General features: G+C 53.4%; 3 protein-coding genes across 14 annotated transcripts; 1 reads left to right on the forward strand and 2 right to left on the reverse strand.

The window, feature by feature from the left end:
* Positions 1–323: 323 nt before the first annotated feature.
* Positions 324–5,025, reverse strand: EIF2B4 (eukaryotic translation initiation factor 2B subunit delta; the record flags this gene model as incomplete). 10 transcript variants are annotated; one of them, XM_080813209.1, is made up of 13 exons in its annotated part: positions 324–571; positions 693–873; positions 1,276–1,453; positions 1,580–1,707; positions 1,971–2,073; positions 2,247–2,323; positions 2,527–2,641; positions 2,877–2,968; positions 3,133–3,215; positions 3,493–3,696; positions 4,082–4,217; positions 4,541–4,584; positions 4,966–5,025. In XM_080813209.1, the coding sequence occupies 13 exons, from the start codon at positions 4,994–4,996 to the stop codon at positions 372–374; spliced, it is 1,572 nt and encodes a 523-aa protein (XP_080669335.1). In that variant the 3' UTR covers positions 324–371. The 10 variants fall into 10 exon arrangements, with proteins under 10 accessions (XP_080669335.1, XP_080669334.1, XP_080669338.1 ...); XM_080813208.1 differs by having other exon boundaries at positions 3,493–3,699; XM_080813212.1 differs by having other exon boundaries at positions 2,527–2,615; positions 4,966–5,020.
* Positions 5,026–5,262: 237 nt separating this feature from the next.
* On the forward strand, positions 5,263–11,371 carry SNX17 (sorting nexin 17). 2 transcript variants are annotated; one of them, XR_013967487.1, is made up of 15 exons: positions 5,263–5,448; positions 5,917–5,991; positions 7,410–7,527; positions 8,050–8,114; positions 8,385–8,495; positions 8,608–8,698; positions 8,863–8,950; positions 9,186–9,255; positions 9,544–9,636; positions 9,729–9,932; positions 10,061–10,186; positions 10,349–10,437; positions 10,565–10,639; positions 10,732–10,773; positions 10,866–11,371. XR_013967487.1 is itself a non-coding variant. In XM_080814639.1 (15 exons), exons 1-15 carry the CDS (start codon positions 5,386–5,388, stop codon positions 10,977–10,979), a joined length of 1,413 nt encoding a protein of 470 aa, XP_080670765.1. In that variant the 5' UTR covers positions 5,263–5,385; the 3' UTR covers positions 10,980–11,371. The 2 variants fall into 2 exon arrangements, 1 of the variants encoding a protein (XP_080670765.1); XM_080814639.1 differs by having other exon boundaries at positions 10,349–10,426.
* Positions 11,372–11,471: 100 nt separating this feature from the next.
* Positions 11,472–15,185, reverse strand: ZNF513 (zinc finger protein 513). 2 transcript variants are annotated; one of them, XM_080814693.1, is made up of 4 exons: positions 14,730–14,895; positions 14,318–14,479; positions 12,738–13,325; positions 11,472–12,646 (listed from the first exon to the last, which is right to left on the reverse strand). In XM_080814693.1, the coding sequence occupies exons 1-4, from the start codon at positions 14,782–14,784 to the stop codon at positions 11,820–11,822; spliced, it is 1,632 nt and encodes a 543-aa protein (XP_080670819.1). In that variant the 5' UTR covers positions 14,785–14,895; the 3' UTR covers positions 11,472–11,819. The 2 variants fall into 2 exon arrangements, with proteins under 2 accessions (XP_080670819.1, XP_080670820.1); XM_080814694.1 differs by lacking the exon at positions 14,730–14,895 and adding an exon at positions 15,021–15,185 and having other exon boundaries at positions 11,473–12,646.
* Between the last annotated feature and the right edge of the window lie 87 nt (positions 15,186–15,272).

The raw sequence follows: 15,272 nt of genomic DNA on the forward strand, positions 1-15,272 counted from the left end.
TGCCTTGGCAAGGAACTTAACCTCTGTGTCTGTTTTCTTATTTGTAAAATTTTCTTTTATAGAACTATCTTAACCTTCTTAAACAGATCAGAAAGAGATTACAGCAGTTTTGGACACCTAAGAAGTACTCAACACTCAAAATACCTAAAAAGTACTCAACACTGAAGATGAGATAATTTAACATATCAATATAAATATTAGATTAATGATCATAAAATACTAAAGATATCTCTCGGATTTGTCCCTATATTCCTCCACATGTCTAGCTCAGTGTCTGTAACCTAAGCGATGGCGATACTAAAAGAGATACAAAGGCAGCAGAGTTGCTGAACGCACGGAGTATGTAATTTATTGACCCTGTGTTCCCCCACTCACTGGTCGCTACTCTTGACTCGTAGAACAACAGGTACAGAACTGCAAGGAATCATTCCTAGCTCCGTGATCACCAGATCCACCAGTTCCGGGGGGGTCACGTCATAGACTAGATTCAACAACCGTAGGGACAGGTGGTTCTGCCAGTTAGCCAGGGCCACGTGTTCTCCTCGCTCACACAGCAGATCATCAGGGTCACCTGCAACAGGAGATGTACCCATTTATGTCCTTTGAGAAAACAAGTTGTAATTCAACCTTCCCTCTCCCTCCCAAATCTCAGATCTTTGGAACCCTCTTTTCTGCCCTCCTAGGCTCCTTACCTAGCTCATTAGAGACAAAGGCATCAGTCTGCACACGCTCACAAAACTTGTATGTTTCACAGCAGACCAGCACTGGCACATTATGTGCTCGTGCCACCAGGGCCAGCTGCGCTGTCCCTACCCGTGACATCACGGACCCGTTGGCCAGGAGTGCATGAGCTCCCAACAGCACCTTAGAAACCTATTGTTTTGAACAGTGGAGAGGCGGAAAAAATGTGGCATGAGATTAATGCACAAAAAGGTTCCCCACTCCTGCCCAGGATACAAATATTAAGACAGTAACAGAATTTACTGATGGTTCTTCTTGGAAAACAGCTGACCAATGATTGACCCATTGCATCTCCCATAAGAAAATGAAACTCCAAAGTTACTTTTGCCCTGTTTTCTCTTGAGAGCTGCTAGTTTACTGTCCTTCCAATAACAACATTGCTAGACCATGCTGTAGCTGCGTTTCCTATTAAATACAAACAAAGCTATAAAATCCTAGTGTTTTTAAATAATCATAACCTTGGGAAGATGGGATTATGTCTATACCACTACATCCTTTACCTCCAACTTTAGAGTCCCTTTCCTCTGCTCTCACCTCTGGGAGCACATAGGAGGCTGCAGGAATCAGCAGGTAGGAGGCAGGGACCCCAGCACGGACCAGAAAACGTAGTGTGTGCCTTCCCTCCAGCCGTGGCCGGCTGTCCACCACTACCACCCGAAACCGCCGGTCTTTAGCCCAAGCCTCCTGAAGAATTCGGGATACCAGAGATGAGCTGGAGTGAATGGAGAGGAGGATTCAGGTACAGATGTCACAAACCGACAGCCAGCCATCTCATTACTAAAGGGCAAAGGGGCAGTCCCTTCTTCCAATTTTCTCAGTCATAGGGTCTGGACCGTACCATCCATATACGAGGATCACATCTCCATTACTGATCTTCTTACAAGCAAAGCAGGAAATTGCCTTAGCTGCGAGCACAATCTTCTCTTGCACATACCGATCAATGGCTGCTTGAAGTTCCGACTTGGCCTAAATGGATTAAAATGCTTAGGGAACAAGAAACGGACACATTTCTTCCTCTGATTATCATGCCAGATGCCAGAGTATGTGCACAAGGATGGATTCAAAGGGGGCCTAATGGGGCCCCAAGGGTGGCACAAGTCAGACACCCCAACCACTTCCTTAACGCTGGACCAGGGCAGAATGGCCTCCCAGTCCCTTCTGGGAGTCCTGAAAGTGTTTCTCAGCTGCACCCTCAGGTGCATGCCTTGCTCATGCCTCACAGTCATCACCTCTTCTTCCCGCTTGGAGCTGCTCACACCCGTGATCTCCTTGTTAAGGAACTTGATGGCGTTGTACATGCTTGCTGACAGAGGACGGCACTGAGCCAGGAAGCTACAAAGACAATACCTCACGTTTGTGCGGCTCTACAACTTATGTTTGTACTTAAAAATGTTTTCTTTAAAGAAAGAAAACAGAAAAATGAAACAAGAGATAAAAGAGCAAGAGAAAGGGTACAAGAAGAGAGCGAGGGGAGGCGGGAGTGGACTCAAAGTGGTTGTCCTTACCTGAAATAGGGCTTTAGTTTATTCACTAGGTCCCTTGAGAGTTCTTCATTGGGAGGTGTTGTGTAATCCTGAATCACCTACAGGATACACACAGTGATCAGCAAAATGTCCCCTAATAAAGGTCTCTGAAAGTGGGCGGTAGGGTATGTTTCACTGAGCAAAGTGTTCTGAGGGTAGAGTCATTCCCTCTGTCCCCCAGAGATTACTTCAGGTGAGAGGAAGCTGGGGTAGTGTTGGGGAAAGTGGGGTTCGGTCATAGAGGGAACAGGACGGGGCATACCTGCTGCAAGGCACGAAGCAGGGCAATACACCGGGCATTGGAGCCACTGACCAGACCCTGGGAGTACTGCAGGCCGAGTCGCACCATGGCTGGGTGGATCACAGAGGATGGGATGCTGATGGGATGGCGGTGTCACACACTTTGCAAGGGAGCTTGAGCACCTACTGCCCAGCTGCTCCTGATGAAAAGGAACTTCCTTCACTAGCACAGACACCCCCATATCCTCTAGAGTTTTGCCTTGTGTGCAGGTTTCTTCCCCCAGACCCCATCTCAAATTTCCAGTCACTTTCAATACTGAGTCACCAAAACTCCTAGAACTTAAAAGTTGTGACAGTTTCATGGGATCCTACCTCATATACCGAGTCAGAGAGTTTTGTCTGCTGTACTGGGGTAGATGGGAGAAAAGACTGACTTTGGATCCATAATCGTTTCGTGTAGGAACCTTGACAAAACAGGGGAACAGGCACAGTGGAAAGCAAGTAAACAGTAAGGCTACTTTGCCCCAAATACCCATTATTCTCCAGGGTCTCCCTTTGCCTCGATCACCTCCCCCCACATCCCACCTCCCTTAGGCAATTTCTGGCACACACCAAAACCACTTCCTACCTGTTGTTGCTCTGGTTTTTTAGCAAGCCTTCTCAGAAGTGTGAGGTCATCGACCTGCGTGTGTTCAGGCAGACGCTTCACTCCTAAAAGATAATGACCATGTTTTCAAGACACTGTAGATAATAATAAGAAATCTGCTTCTAAGGGAAAAGCGACATCAAGAAAAACTGAATAGGGAGAGGGGAAAAGCAGGGGAGAAAAGAGGAGAAGAAACAGAGACAGGATGAAGTTGAAGGGAGAATTTTGAGCTCTTAGTCCCAAGGCAAAGAATGAGAAGGGAAAGCTATTTTACCATAGGGAAGCCTGAGCTAACACAAGAATTAAAATCAAAACAGAGGTCTCGAGATGAAGAGAAGGTACCTGAGGGGGTTTCTCCAGCTGTGCTGGGGCAGGCCCGAGGAGGTGGCCCTCCTTGTTCCCCTTTCCTTGCCTGTTTCAGGGCCCGCTCAGCCTCCTGCTTAGCTCGCCGTTCAGCACGAAGTTCAGCTTTACTTCGACCAGTTGGAACTTTCTCCCCAGCAGTAGCCTGCTGACTGCCTGGTCCTGGCAGTTCTTTGGTTGGGCCTACTAAAGACAGAAAAAAGAGGTGCCCAAGCCCCAGGCAGGTAATATCTACCTGTGCCCCAGCCAAAGCTTCTATGCTTATCTAAACTTCCTTGCAAGATGCCTGGGTGGCTCAGTCCCTTAGGCCCCTGCCTTCAGCTCAGGTCATGATCCCAGAGTCCTGGGATGGAGTCCTGCATCCGCCTCCTTGGTCAGCAGGGAGCCTGCTTCTCCCTCTGCCTACAGTGCTCCCTGCTTGCGCACGCCCTCTTTCTGACAAATAAAATCTTAAATAATCTTAATCTTTGCTTTTCACTTGCTCAAATAACTTTGTCCTGTTTCCCCCTCTTCTCCCGCACACATCTACCAAGTTCCACACCCCACCCCTTTAAAAGAACCCCCGCACCTTGACACTGGGCTGCAGGTACAGCAGAGCCAGTTTCTGGTTCCACTCCCTTTTCCTCCTTCCGTTTCTTCTTCTGCTGTTTCTTTTCCTTCCGAAGCTGCAGCTTCTCTTCTTGGGTCATCTCCCTCCCCGCTGCCTGAGACACAGACATAGAATACTGCTCTTTCCCAACAATGCCAAAGACGATAAAACACTACTGGTGCCTTCCAAGATTCCTATAAGGTAAAGCCCCTAATGCTCTCTAACTCTAACCAGCTAGCTGACAAGCTTACATCCCATACAGATCGAAGTTTCTTCTCCAGGATCAGAGTCCTATACTGTTATGGCTGAAAGAATTCTGTAAAACCTGGCTTTCCTGAGGAATAAAATGAAACGGGGATGGAGGCTGGGGCGGAACGAAGCTGACACAGCCTCCTGCGTAGAGCCTGACAGGCGTTTTGGGAAGGCACCCTCACTTACCCCAGGCCGAGTAGAAAGCTCCGCCTTCATCCCAGACCCCGAGTCTGCATCAGAAAACAGGTCACAAAGTGAGCCAGAGAGGCTCCGGGAGGGTTTGGAGGGGCTCGTACCCGGCGCGGCTGGCTGCTGGGTCGGCATGAGCACAGCTCTGCCGCCAGGCGCGAGACAAGCCAGGGATCCGCGTGGGGACGCAGTGCGCGGCAGGATCAAAAGGAAGGCGGCGGAGGCAGCCGGGAGGGGCCCCCACCCTTCTCGCCGGAGCCAGCCGGTACGCGGCGCGAAGCTGCGCCCCAGGCAGTGCACCCCAGAGTCCAGAGAGGCGCCGGAACCGAACGACAGGACCTAGAGGGACTCAGGGCTCGGCCGCAGCGTCCTGGCGCCCGGCGGCTCGCGTACCTGTTAGCGTGCCCCCGCCCTTCACTCACCCTCACGAACAGCCACAGCCACGGCAGCCATCACCCTCGATCCTAGGCTCCGCCTGCCGCAGTCCTTGGGCCTACAGCGCCACCTGGGCAGACACCCGGGGCGCTCAGCCCTCCGCGGACTACAATATCCGACGTGCACTGGGGCTCCGCCCCCGGCTACGGGAACCGAGGAGGGCCTTCTCAGCTTTGCGCTCCCAGGCGTGGCAGCGGGCTCTTGCACTTTAGACTACAGTTCCCAGCATGCCGGGGGAGCTGCCCAGAGCGGACGTCCCACCACCCTTCCCATCTCCGATCCCAGGCCCCCGCCCCCCGAAAAATGGCGAGTGAGGCAGCGGGGACGCGCTGAGCGGCGGAGGCGAGCGTGTAAAGCCGCTGCGGCCCTGTCAGTCCGAAGCCCACCTGGGCCCTGCCGCAGGGAACATGCACTTTTCCATTCCTGAAACCGAGTCCCGCAGCGGGGACAGCGGCGGCTCCGCCTACGTGGTGAGGAGCGGCCGGAGCCGGGCCGGGCAGGGGCGGGGATAACGGGCCAGAGCCCTCTCCGAGCGGCCTCCGAGGCCTGGCCGCCACCCTTGGGGCCTGGTCCCAGGCCGCCGACTCCCGACGGCCTCCCTGGGATCTTATATCCCGTCTCAGATTCGTCCAAAGGTCGCCCGAGCTCCTTCAGGTCCTTTGTTCCCCCGCGTCGTCTCCTTCTGTCTGGGCCGCGACCGCTCTGGTGGGCGTCACTGGCCTCTTGGGGAGGGAGACTGCGGCGTGAGCTCCCGACTTGACCCCCGGCTGGTCCTTGTGCTCTAGGACCCAACCCTGGGGTAAACAGACTAATAAACCCTCGGACGAGCTCGGTGTGTTACCTAGACGGAGCTGGTGCCAGACGACTTCTGGCCACGGTTTTCAAGGGGGTTGCCCAGGCCTCGACCCTATAATGTTTGCCTGCTTTTGTGTCTTCAGGCCTATAACATTCACGTGAATGGAGTCCTGCATTGCCGGGTGCGCTACAGCCAGCTCCTGGGGCTGCACGAGCAGGTGGGACCAGCACCCCTGCCTTGAGGCAGCTTTCAAGCCCTTTCCTACACTTGGGCATCGGTATCTTCATTTTTCCCCTCTTGGCTCTCTCCTAGACTGTGTAGTTTCCCTTTAATCACTGCCACTGGGAAGGGTCTGGTGCTTTATCTTAACCGATTGACATTTCCGGGGAACTCCCTAAGAAGCTTGCTGTCTTGTTGCTTTAACTGCTTCTCCTTACACTCACATCCGCCTTTCTGCTTTCCTGTCCTCAGTCTTCCTTCACCCTTTGCCTGTGCATAGAAAAACCGACCTCCTCCCTCTGCTGCCAAAGCACATTTCTTCTGCCATCTGAGCTACAACTTGAAATTTTTTCCTTCTCATACAAATCATTCACGGATCCTTCTGTGCTCTTTAGCTCATTTCAGTGGGCCTAACTGTTCAGTTATCCTTATGTATCTCTGATGCATGTTTCTATGTTATCCTCAGCAGATTGCAAGCTCTATTCAACTCAGTACAGAGTCCTGGTTCTACTGATAACTAGCTGTGCAACCCTGAGCAGTTACTTAATTTCTTTGGGCCTTAGTTTCTTTTCTTTTTTTTTCTAAGATTTTATTTATCTCTCTGACAGAGAGAGAAACCACGAGTAGGCAGAGAGGCAGGCAGAGAGAGGGGAGAAGCAGACTCCCCGCTGAGCAGAGGACCCAGAGATCACTACCTGAGCTGAAGGCAGAGGCTTAACCTACTGAGCCACCGAGGCACCCTGGGCCTTAGTTTCTAACACCGAAAAATGTATTTGTTGGTCTGCAAAGTCCCTTTAAGTCTTTTTTTTTTTTTCTTTTAAGACTTCGTTTATTTGACAGACAGAGATCACAAGTAGGCATAGAAGCAGGCAGAGAGAGAGGGGTAAGCAGGCTCCCTGCTGGGCACAGAACTGGATGCGGGGCTCGATCCCAAGACCCTGAGATCATGACCCAAGCCGAAGGCAGAGGGTTAACCCACTGAGCCACCCAGGCACCCCTCCCTTTAAGTCTTAATATATTTTGTGAATGTATTAGCTGTACTTAACTGGGATCATAAATTTTCCTTTTAAAGTTCTTTGCTTCTGGTGAGGGTTCAATGAACACAGTCTTGCTAAATAAAGAGTTCCCTAGGCCCTGGCCCTATACAAACCCTACCCACACTGTGAAGGGCCTGACTTGTACATAGTAAGATGGGAAAGAACTTAATATTTGGGGCAGAAGAACGGCTCCACTGGGATGCTACCTCTGCCAGAGGAATGATTTCCTGGATTACCAGGGTAGATGGGGCCGGGGCGGGGGTGGAGGGGTGGCGGCTGAGGGAAGGGAAGGGGAACCCAAAAGAACACTGTGAGTGTGGATTGCTTCTTCTCATTTGCTGTGTTTTATGTGAAGGGTTGTATCTCTTTCCCCAAATAGCTTCGGAAGGAGTATGGGGCCAATGTTCTTCCTGCATTTCCCCCAAAGAAGCTTTTCTCTCTGACACCTGCTGAGGTGGAACAGAGGAGAGAGCAGTTAGAGAAGTACATGCAAGCTGGTGAGTGGTTGAAGGGAACTGTAGGCTAACTGTTTAGAGAGCTGTGGGAAGAGACTCAAAACCGCTGGTTCTGTAGACTGGCCTGAATTCATTTCTACAGCTGGGGAGCCTCTTGTTTGATCTGTTAATTGGGAAAAGTAAATAACACACAAGGATGGTCCAGGTATCAGCAAAGCAATTTGGCCAATAGACTAATACAGTTTAGAAATACCAGTTTAACACTTCATAGTCTTAAAGTAGTTTAGATGGGTGGGGAGAACTTAATTTGTATCTGACATGCTTTAGATTAACATCATTGTTATTTCCCCAGTTTTATAGACTGGACTCAACTAGATGGCAGCCAAGGGTGGGGCAGGTGAAGAATATATGCAAACAGTGAGTGAGGTGAGGCCAGCTGGGGGATATGACAGGCCATCATCAGCCCAGGAAATGGGGTATGGGGGGAACCTACCAAGAAAAGAACTGGGGGCAAGTCAAGAGGGAGTCCTGAGTTACTGGAATAGTGTTCTCTTGTCCCCACAGTTCGGCAAGACCCGCTGCTTGGGAGCAGTGAGACCTTCAACAGCTTCCTGCGTCGGGCACAACAGGTAAGGCTCTGGGTGGGAACGAGATTTAAGAGAAGGACTTTCCCGTAGGGCCATGGCATTTTAAAACAGTGGCTACAGAAGAGTCATCCTGGTACCTTTTTTTATGGGAGGGGGCTTCTGCTGTACCAGTGAAATCAAGGAAACCCAGCCTGTAATTAAGCAACTAAGAGTAAAGACACTAGAAGGACCTAGAAATAGAGTTGGGAATGGATCAGAGTTGGACACTGGGCAAGCGTTAACAAGGCAGTGCCTCATGTATGTTCACTCCAGGAGACACAGCAGGTCCCCACCGAGGAAGTTTCCTTGGAAGTGCTACTCAGCAATGGGCAGAAAGTTCTGGTCAATGTGCTAACTTCAGATCAGACTGAAGATGTCCTAGAGGTGAGGCACTTGTACTGCACGGCCCCACCTCCTCTGCACCCCCAGGGTCCCAGGTTTGGGGGTGATTAGAACCAGCCAGTATGATGAGCTGTACTTGCTTTCGTATCCCCAGGCTGTGGCTGCAAAGCTGGATCTTCCGGATGACTTGATCGGATACTTTAGTCTCTTTCTAGTTCGAGAGAAAGAGGACGGAACCTTTTCTTGTGAGTTTCTATGGACATGACTTCTTCCCTGTGCTTCCAGTAGTGAATTTGCCCTGCTAATTCCTCCCCAAATCTGACATTTCCTTAGGGCTCCTCTCTTGATTTTTCTCCCCTTGAGTCTTTTATTTCCTTTTTTTTTCTTTTTTTTCTCCTTTAACCCATAGTCGTACGGAAGTTGCAAGAGTTTGAGCTGCCTTACGTGTCTGTTACCAGTCTTCGGAGTCAAGAGTATAAGATTGTACTAAGGAAGAGGTCAGGGCTGGGCTTGGAGGAGGGGGAGGGTGCTGGTGATTGCTGGGCCATGTACTGAGACAGAATAACCTGGACAAGGGGTAGTGCTGGGTGATACTACTAGGCCTCCCAAGCTTCCTCCCACTATACCACCCTATTTGCCCAGTAGTTCTAGATTGCTCCTATTTTCTATTCCACCTCTCTTGCCTTACCCCAGCTTAGCCCCGTTACCCCTTTCCACCCCTTGGCCTCACAGTTATTGGGACTCTGCCTATGACGACGATGTCATGGAGAACCGGGTTGGCCTGAACCTGCTTTATGCTCAGGTGAGCTTGGAGCTGCCTCAGAACCCTTCCCCTGAAACAGATACTGTTGTCCCACTCCGCCAAGGAAACTCTTCATGTCTTTACACCCAGTTCACGGGAAAGTTCCTAGAATACTATCAGGGCACCTGGCATTCTCCCTACTTTGTAAGCTGATATAGTCAAGGACTTACTGCAAAGAGCTTGCTCAAGCATGGGGCTAAGGGTCAGGCTGGACAGAGGTAACTGGACACTTCTCCTTGGACCTCTGATTGGAAGCCCCAAACCCCCCACCCGTTGTCTCCACTGTAGACGGTATCAGACATCGAGCGTGGGTGGATTCTGGTCACCAAGGAGCAGCACCGGCAGCTCAAATCTCTGCAAGAGAAGGTCTCCAAGAAGGAGGTGAGCCTGCTTTCCTGTCTCCTTCCAAGGGTTGTTTTCTCACTCACCCCACTTCCCCTCCTGACATGTCCTGCCTGGTGACTGGGTTTCAGTTCCTGCGGCTGGCGCAGACACTGCGGCATTATGGCTACTTGCGCTTTGACGCCTGTGTGGCTGACTTCCCAGAGAAGGACTGTCCCGTGGTGGTGAGCGCAGGCAACAGTGAGCTCAGCCTCCAGCTCCGCCTGCCTGGCCAGCAACTCCGCGAAGGCTCCTTCCGGGTCACCCGCATGCGGTGCTGGCGCGTCACCTCCTCTGTGAGTTGGGGTAGGCCTTTGGGATGGTGGTCTGGCAAGCCTTGAGCTTCAGGAATGGGCTGCAGTTGATTAAAGAGGGAGGCAGATGGGCCGGAACGATCTCAGCCTAACTCTCCTTTCTCTCCCAGGTGCCACTGCCCAGTGGAGGCACAAGCAGCCCAGGCCGGGGCCGGGGTGAGGTGCGCCTGGAACTGGCTTTTGAATACCTCATGAGCAAGGACCGGCTACAGTGGGTCACCATCACCAGCCCCCAGGTGTGAGCCCACCCTCAGGCCTCCTCTGGAGCCCATTGCACCGTCTCTTAGATACCCAAGTCTAGGGCTTCCAGGACTCCATGTGAGTGGGAGCCCTTGTCTTAGGGGTGCTGGGCTCAGGATGACCACTCTAGTCAGGCTGAGCTCTCTTCTTGCCCTCAGGCCATCATGATGAGTATCTGCTTGCAGTCCATGGTAGATGAACTGATGGTGAAGAAATCTGGTGGCAGCATCAGGAAGGTAAGCAACAGGTGTGGACCAAACAGCTGAGTTTTTATGCTCTCCTTGCCTCTTGTCCTGGGTGTGAGGCTTCTCCCAAGAGGGAGAAGCGATGGAAAATCCAAAGGGATCCTACTCTTATCAACACTTCATCCCTAGATGCTGCGCAGGCGAGTGGGGGGCACCCTGAGACGCTCAGACAGCCAGCAAGCAGTGAAGTCCCCACCCCTGCTTGTAAGTATCACTTTCTCATCAGTACCCCACCCGCCAGCCTTGCCTTATTTCCCCTGGTGAGGTCTCCGACACCTCCGCCTCCTCTTCCTCAGGAGTCACCTGATGCCAGCCGGGAGTCCATGGTCAAACTCTCAGTGAGTTTCCCATGTGGGTTGGTGAGGTTGGTGTTGGTAGGGGATCTCAGGGAGGCTCGAGCCCTCTGACCCCAACCCTGCCTTTGTTACAGAGCAAGCTGAGTGCCGTGAGCTTGCGGGGAATTGGCAGTCCCAGCACAGATGCCAGTGCCAGTGATGTCCACGGCAATTTTGCCTTCGAGGGCATTGGAGATGAGGATCTGTGATCTCCAGTGCTCAGATGTCTGCCCTCTACCCCGGAGGAATGTTCAGAAACTTGCCCTGTGCCTGTATCCCCCAAGCCAGGGGGGTCTTTTCCTTCCTTCCTTCCCCTTTCTTCTCTTGGCCAGGGGCTTCCTAACCCACCTTCCCTTCCACCCCCTGGGCTGGCTGCACAAAGGAGTGTTCTCTCTTTTCAGAGCTGGCCCTCAATGCCAAATTAGCATTTAGTATTTTGCACAAAGTCCAAGGGACCATGGCTACCTGCCTTGGGGAGGAACTGCAGCTTCCCCTGGGGCTGCTTCTGGCTTCTCGGGGCCATGGGCCAAGGGGATGGGCAGAGGTCTATGTATGGTCTGGCCCAACTCCCCGTCATTAAACTCAGCCTGACTGCTGCCTACCTCTGGTTCCCTTTCACTGCCCCTGCCCCCCACCCCCATCACAGCACAGACTGCTACACTAAGGGTAAGGTGCTTGCCACTGCCAATTCAGCATAGACATGGCTTTGTTAGTGTTTCCTTTATTATAAAGCACTGAAATAAGTTAAATAAACAGGTGGGAGGCTGGGCAATCCCCCAGCCAGTTCCTCTCCTGCCCCTGGGAGCAGTGGAGGTGAACACAGGGCCCTTCTCACTGAGCTCATGAAGTGCATCAGTCAAGGCAAGGCCCCCTGGTCCATATGGGCCCCTCGCCCATGGGGTCTGAGCTGGTCCATATAGTGCCTAAGTTAGTCTGTGGAGCCCCTGGCCAGCGGGGGAGGAAGTAGGAGGTGGCTTCTGGTCCATCTGTATAAAACGTACAGGAGAGGCAGGGCTAATCCATAGGGCCCTGAGGGAGAAGGATCTAGTTCAGGGCGAGTCTGTATGGAGAGCCCGGCTACCAGCGGCACTCAAAGCTGTCGGACCCCGAGAGCTCAACACAGAGGAGGGGCTGTGAGCTGGGGCCCAGCCCTCAGAGGCAGAGAGGCCAGGCCCTCCTGCCCCACCATGGCCGTGCACCTTCTGGTGGCGTTTGTAGTTGTCCCAGTGGCCTGTGGTGTAGGCGCAGGTGGCACAGCGGAAGGGCTTCTCGCCTGTGTGCCGCAGCATGTGGCGTTTGAGGTTCATGCTCTGATTGCAGCTGTAGTTGCAAAGGCTACACCGAAAAGGTTTGTCCCCAGAGTGGATGCGACCATGACGCTTGAGGTTGGCCAGGTTGCCACAGGCATAGGGGCAGAGGGGGCACTTGTAGGGCTTCTCTCCTGTGTGGACACGCTGGTGCCGTTTCAGGTTATCCAGATGAGCAGAGGCATAGGGACAGCGGGCACAGCGAAAGGGCTTCTCGCCACTGTGTGTCTTCATATGCCGGGCCAGGTGGTTGGGATAGTGAGTGGCAAAGGGGCAGAGGCTACAGGCAAAGCCTTTGTCACTGGGGCCTTGGGGCGCCCCACTGGCACCCCCTCCACCCTCTCCTCGCATGCAGCGCCCACACATGGCAGCTCCCAGCCGACTACCCTCGCCCTCCTCCAGCTCCTGTCCACAGTTCCGGCAGGTCCAAGGGAACAGCAGCTCTGGCAGTGGTTCTGAGCCAGTCCCACAGAGGCCCTCCCCTTCACCCCGAAGCTGCCCACAGTCCGGCAGGAAACTGGCACCACCTGGTGGCACATGGAGGCTCAAATCTGGAAGCAGCAGAGCATCTGTGGGGACAATGAGACCTGAGCTATGAATCCAAGTATCCCTAAGGCCACCCACCCATGTCCCAGGTTCTTTTGGTTTCTGGCTTTTTACCTTCAGGTCGCCGGGGCACTGCCCCCTCCTGCTCTGTGGGACTGGGAGGCCGGGTGGGACGTGGAGCACAGCAGCGGAAGCCACAGGTCGGGCAGGGAGGAGTGGGGGGCCCCGCGTGGGTACGCTGATGCCGCCTCAGGTTGCCCAGGCTGCTGCAGGCAAAGGGGCAGTGGGGACAGCGGTAGGGCTTCTCGCCAGTGTGGGTGCGGGTATGTCGCGTCAGGTTGACGAGCTGGGCTGAGGCGTAGGGGCAGCGGCCACAGCGGAACGGCTTCTCCCCGCTGTGTGTCTGCATGTGCCGCTTCAGGTGGCTCGAGTAGTGGGACACGAAGGCGCAGAGGCGGCATGAGTATAGTAGCCGTGGGGGCAGCGGGGGCCCCCCACCCGGCCCTCCTGCCCCACAACACGGCCCCTCACCTGTCGGCCCCCCACACAGCTGGCAGGCTGGGCCTGGCCTCTCACCCCTGGCCTCCCCTGGACCCCTGGCTGGTTCCTCAACTTCACTCTCAGCACTTAGTGGCCGGCCGCCCCCAGACTCGTCATCACTCAGCCCGTAGGGAAGCCCAGGCCTGGCCCCCAGAGAGTCTCCTGGTAAGACAGACATGAGAAGAGACATCAACGTGGGGTAGGACCAGGCTCCAAATTCGCTTTCTCAGTGGTGTCTCCCCACCCCTCGCCCTTGCTTGGCCCCACCCTTCACTTCAGTGATCCTGAAAATTCAATATGAATTACCTGCTTCTGAGCCTGTACTAACCTAGTGATGACAGCTGTTACCTAATTCCACTGCACAGAAAAAGATCAAAGGCTCACAGTGGACCACAGGCTGAAATGAATCAATAATGTAATTAACTGATTTTGGGGATAAGAAAATGAAAATATGCAAGGCAGAAGCCTGAGACCTTATTCTAAGCTCTGTATTAGGAAGGTCCTTTTTAGTATAGAGCTGATTATATAACAAAAACTATGTCAAGAGTGAGGCAAAATCTAGAGAGAAGTGGAAACAAAGTAATGTGCCTAAAAGATTTTCTTTTACATGGATTCCCTCAATGATTTTCAAAAACATCCTTTGTATAGGTGGCATAAGTGGGTAGATGGTGCACCAAATTAGGATGGGGTGATGTTAAGATTGACAGGGAAAAGGAATGTTCAAGAATACTTGGGGGTAGGGACCAAAACCTCAGTAGAAAAGGGTTTATGCTGCAGGTGAAAGGCAGATTAGGCACAACTTAATTTGAATAAGAAGTTGTTTCCCTGACCCTCTTAAACTTCGTATAAAGAATGTGCTAGGCAGGAGAACAAGGTTATTAAAAGAGCATTAACTTTTAACCAGTTGCTCCATGTGATTCATCCACTGTCCTATTCATACCGCCTTTGGACCAGGCCCCAGAACTTCACCTCAACAAACTGATGGAGCTCACTGGACCATTAGGCAAGTGAAAAAAATCTAGCTCAAATCTAAAATCATCCCTAGGTTGTGACACTGTTTCGTGTTTTGCTCACTGGCACTAAATCCTAACCCGCCTCTTGAAGGGCTGAGGTTCCAGCGGCCACTAATCCTTGACCAAGTCCCTCAAACCCACCTTCAGAGTCTCTCTCGAAGCCCATGAGCTGGTCGCTGTTGCCGTCACCTTCCTCCTCTTCCTCTTCCTCTTCCTCCTCAAACTCCAGATCCTGGCCTAGTAGCAAATCACTCTCCAATACGAGGGCCCCGGGTCCTTCGTCGAGGGAGTCTTCGGTATCCACTGAAGAAGGGAGGGGGCTTGTAGATTCTCCCTCAGGAACCGAGCCCATCATCCGCACCCCGGGAGCTAGCCCTCGCAGCCCGTACTTCCCGAAATCGCAGACCCTCTCGGGTTCCCTTAGTACCTCGGTAGGAAGCTAGGAGTCCAGATCGCCCACCCCATCCCTCAGGAGTCCCCCTCCACCCCGACCTGAACCCACTCCACTGACCCCACCCCCGCTCCTCCCCCCTCGCGGCCCCTGACCCCTGACCTTTGACCCCCTCGCATTTCACGGGCTGCGGGTGGCTCTGCTTCCTTCGGGGCATCGTGACCGGCTCCAGCCCGACGCGCCTCCGGCCTGTGGCCGCCCGGCCCCGCCCCTCCCAATCCGGCCTGCCCGCCCGCCCTTCCTCTCAGGGCCCGCGGGCCGCCTCCATGCAGCGGCGCGGGCCCCGGGCAGCCCCCGGCCCTGGCCCCGGCGCCCAGCTCAGGCCGCTCCCGCCGCCGCCGCCGCGTCCATTCATGGAGCCCCCTACCCCCCCCTACGGAGACCAGCTGGTACCTCCGTCCTCGCTTCCGCTTCCGCTGCCGCAGAGCCACACGGGACGCGTAGTCCGTAGAAAGCAGAAGCGGCGAAAACGTCCACAGCATGACCAGGAAGTGATTGTGACGAAAGGACGCGAGCGAGCCAATCAGAGATGAGATAGGAACCAGATGGGTGAGGAATGTAGAAGCAGCCTTGGCCCTGCTTTCAGTCTTAGTAGCCGCCCAGCAGGTCCTTATCCTTACCTGGAGGTACTAGTAAACTATTCCT

This window comes from Martes martes (assembly GCF_963455335.1).
Source record: "Martes martes genome assembly, chromosome: 9".
Classification (NCBI taxonomy): Eukaryota; Metazoa; Chordata; class Mammalia; order Carnivora; family Mustelidae; genus Martes; species Martes martes.

Excerpts from the sequence above, each read along its gene's own strand:
- SNX17 (XM_080814639.1), top strand. The coding sequence starts at position 5,386 with ATGCACTTTTCCATTCCTGAAACCGAGTCCCGCAGCGGGGACAGCGGC. Across the intron at positions 8,496-8,607 it reads AGACTGAAGATGTCCTAGAG|GCTGTGGCTGCAAAGCTGGA; the intron begins GTGAGGCACTTG and ends TCGTATCCCCAG. Across the intron at positions 9,256-9,543 it reads TGAACCTGCTTTATGCTCAG|ACGGTATCAGACATCGAGCG; the intron begins GTGAGCTTGGAG and ends TCTCCACTGTAG.
- ZNF513 (XM_080814693.1), bottom strand. The coding sequence starts at position 14,784 with ATGCCCCGAAGGAAGCAGAGCCACCCGCAGCCCGTGAAATGCGAGGGG. Across the intron at positions 13,326-14,317 it reads CTTCGAGAGAGACTCTGAAG|GAGACTCTCTGGGGGCCAGG; the intron begins GTGGGTTTGAGG and ends CTGTCTTACCAG. Across the intron at positions 12,647-12,737 it reads AGTGCCCCGGCGACCTGAAG|ATGCTCTGCTGCTTCCAGAT; the intron begins GTAAAAAGCCAG and ends TTGTCCCCACAG.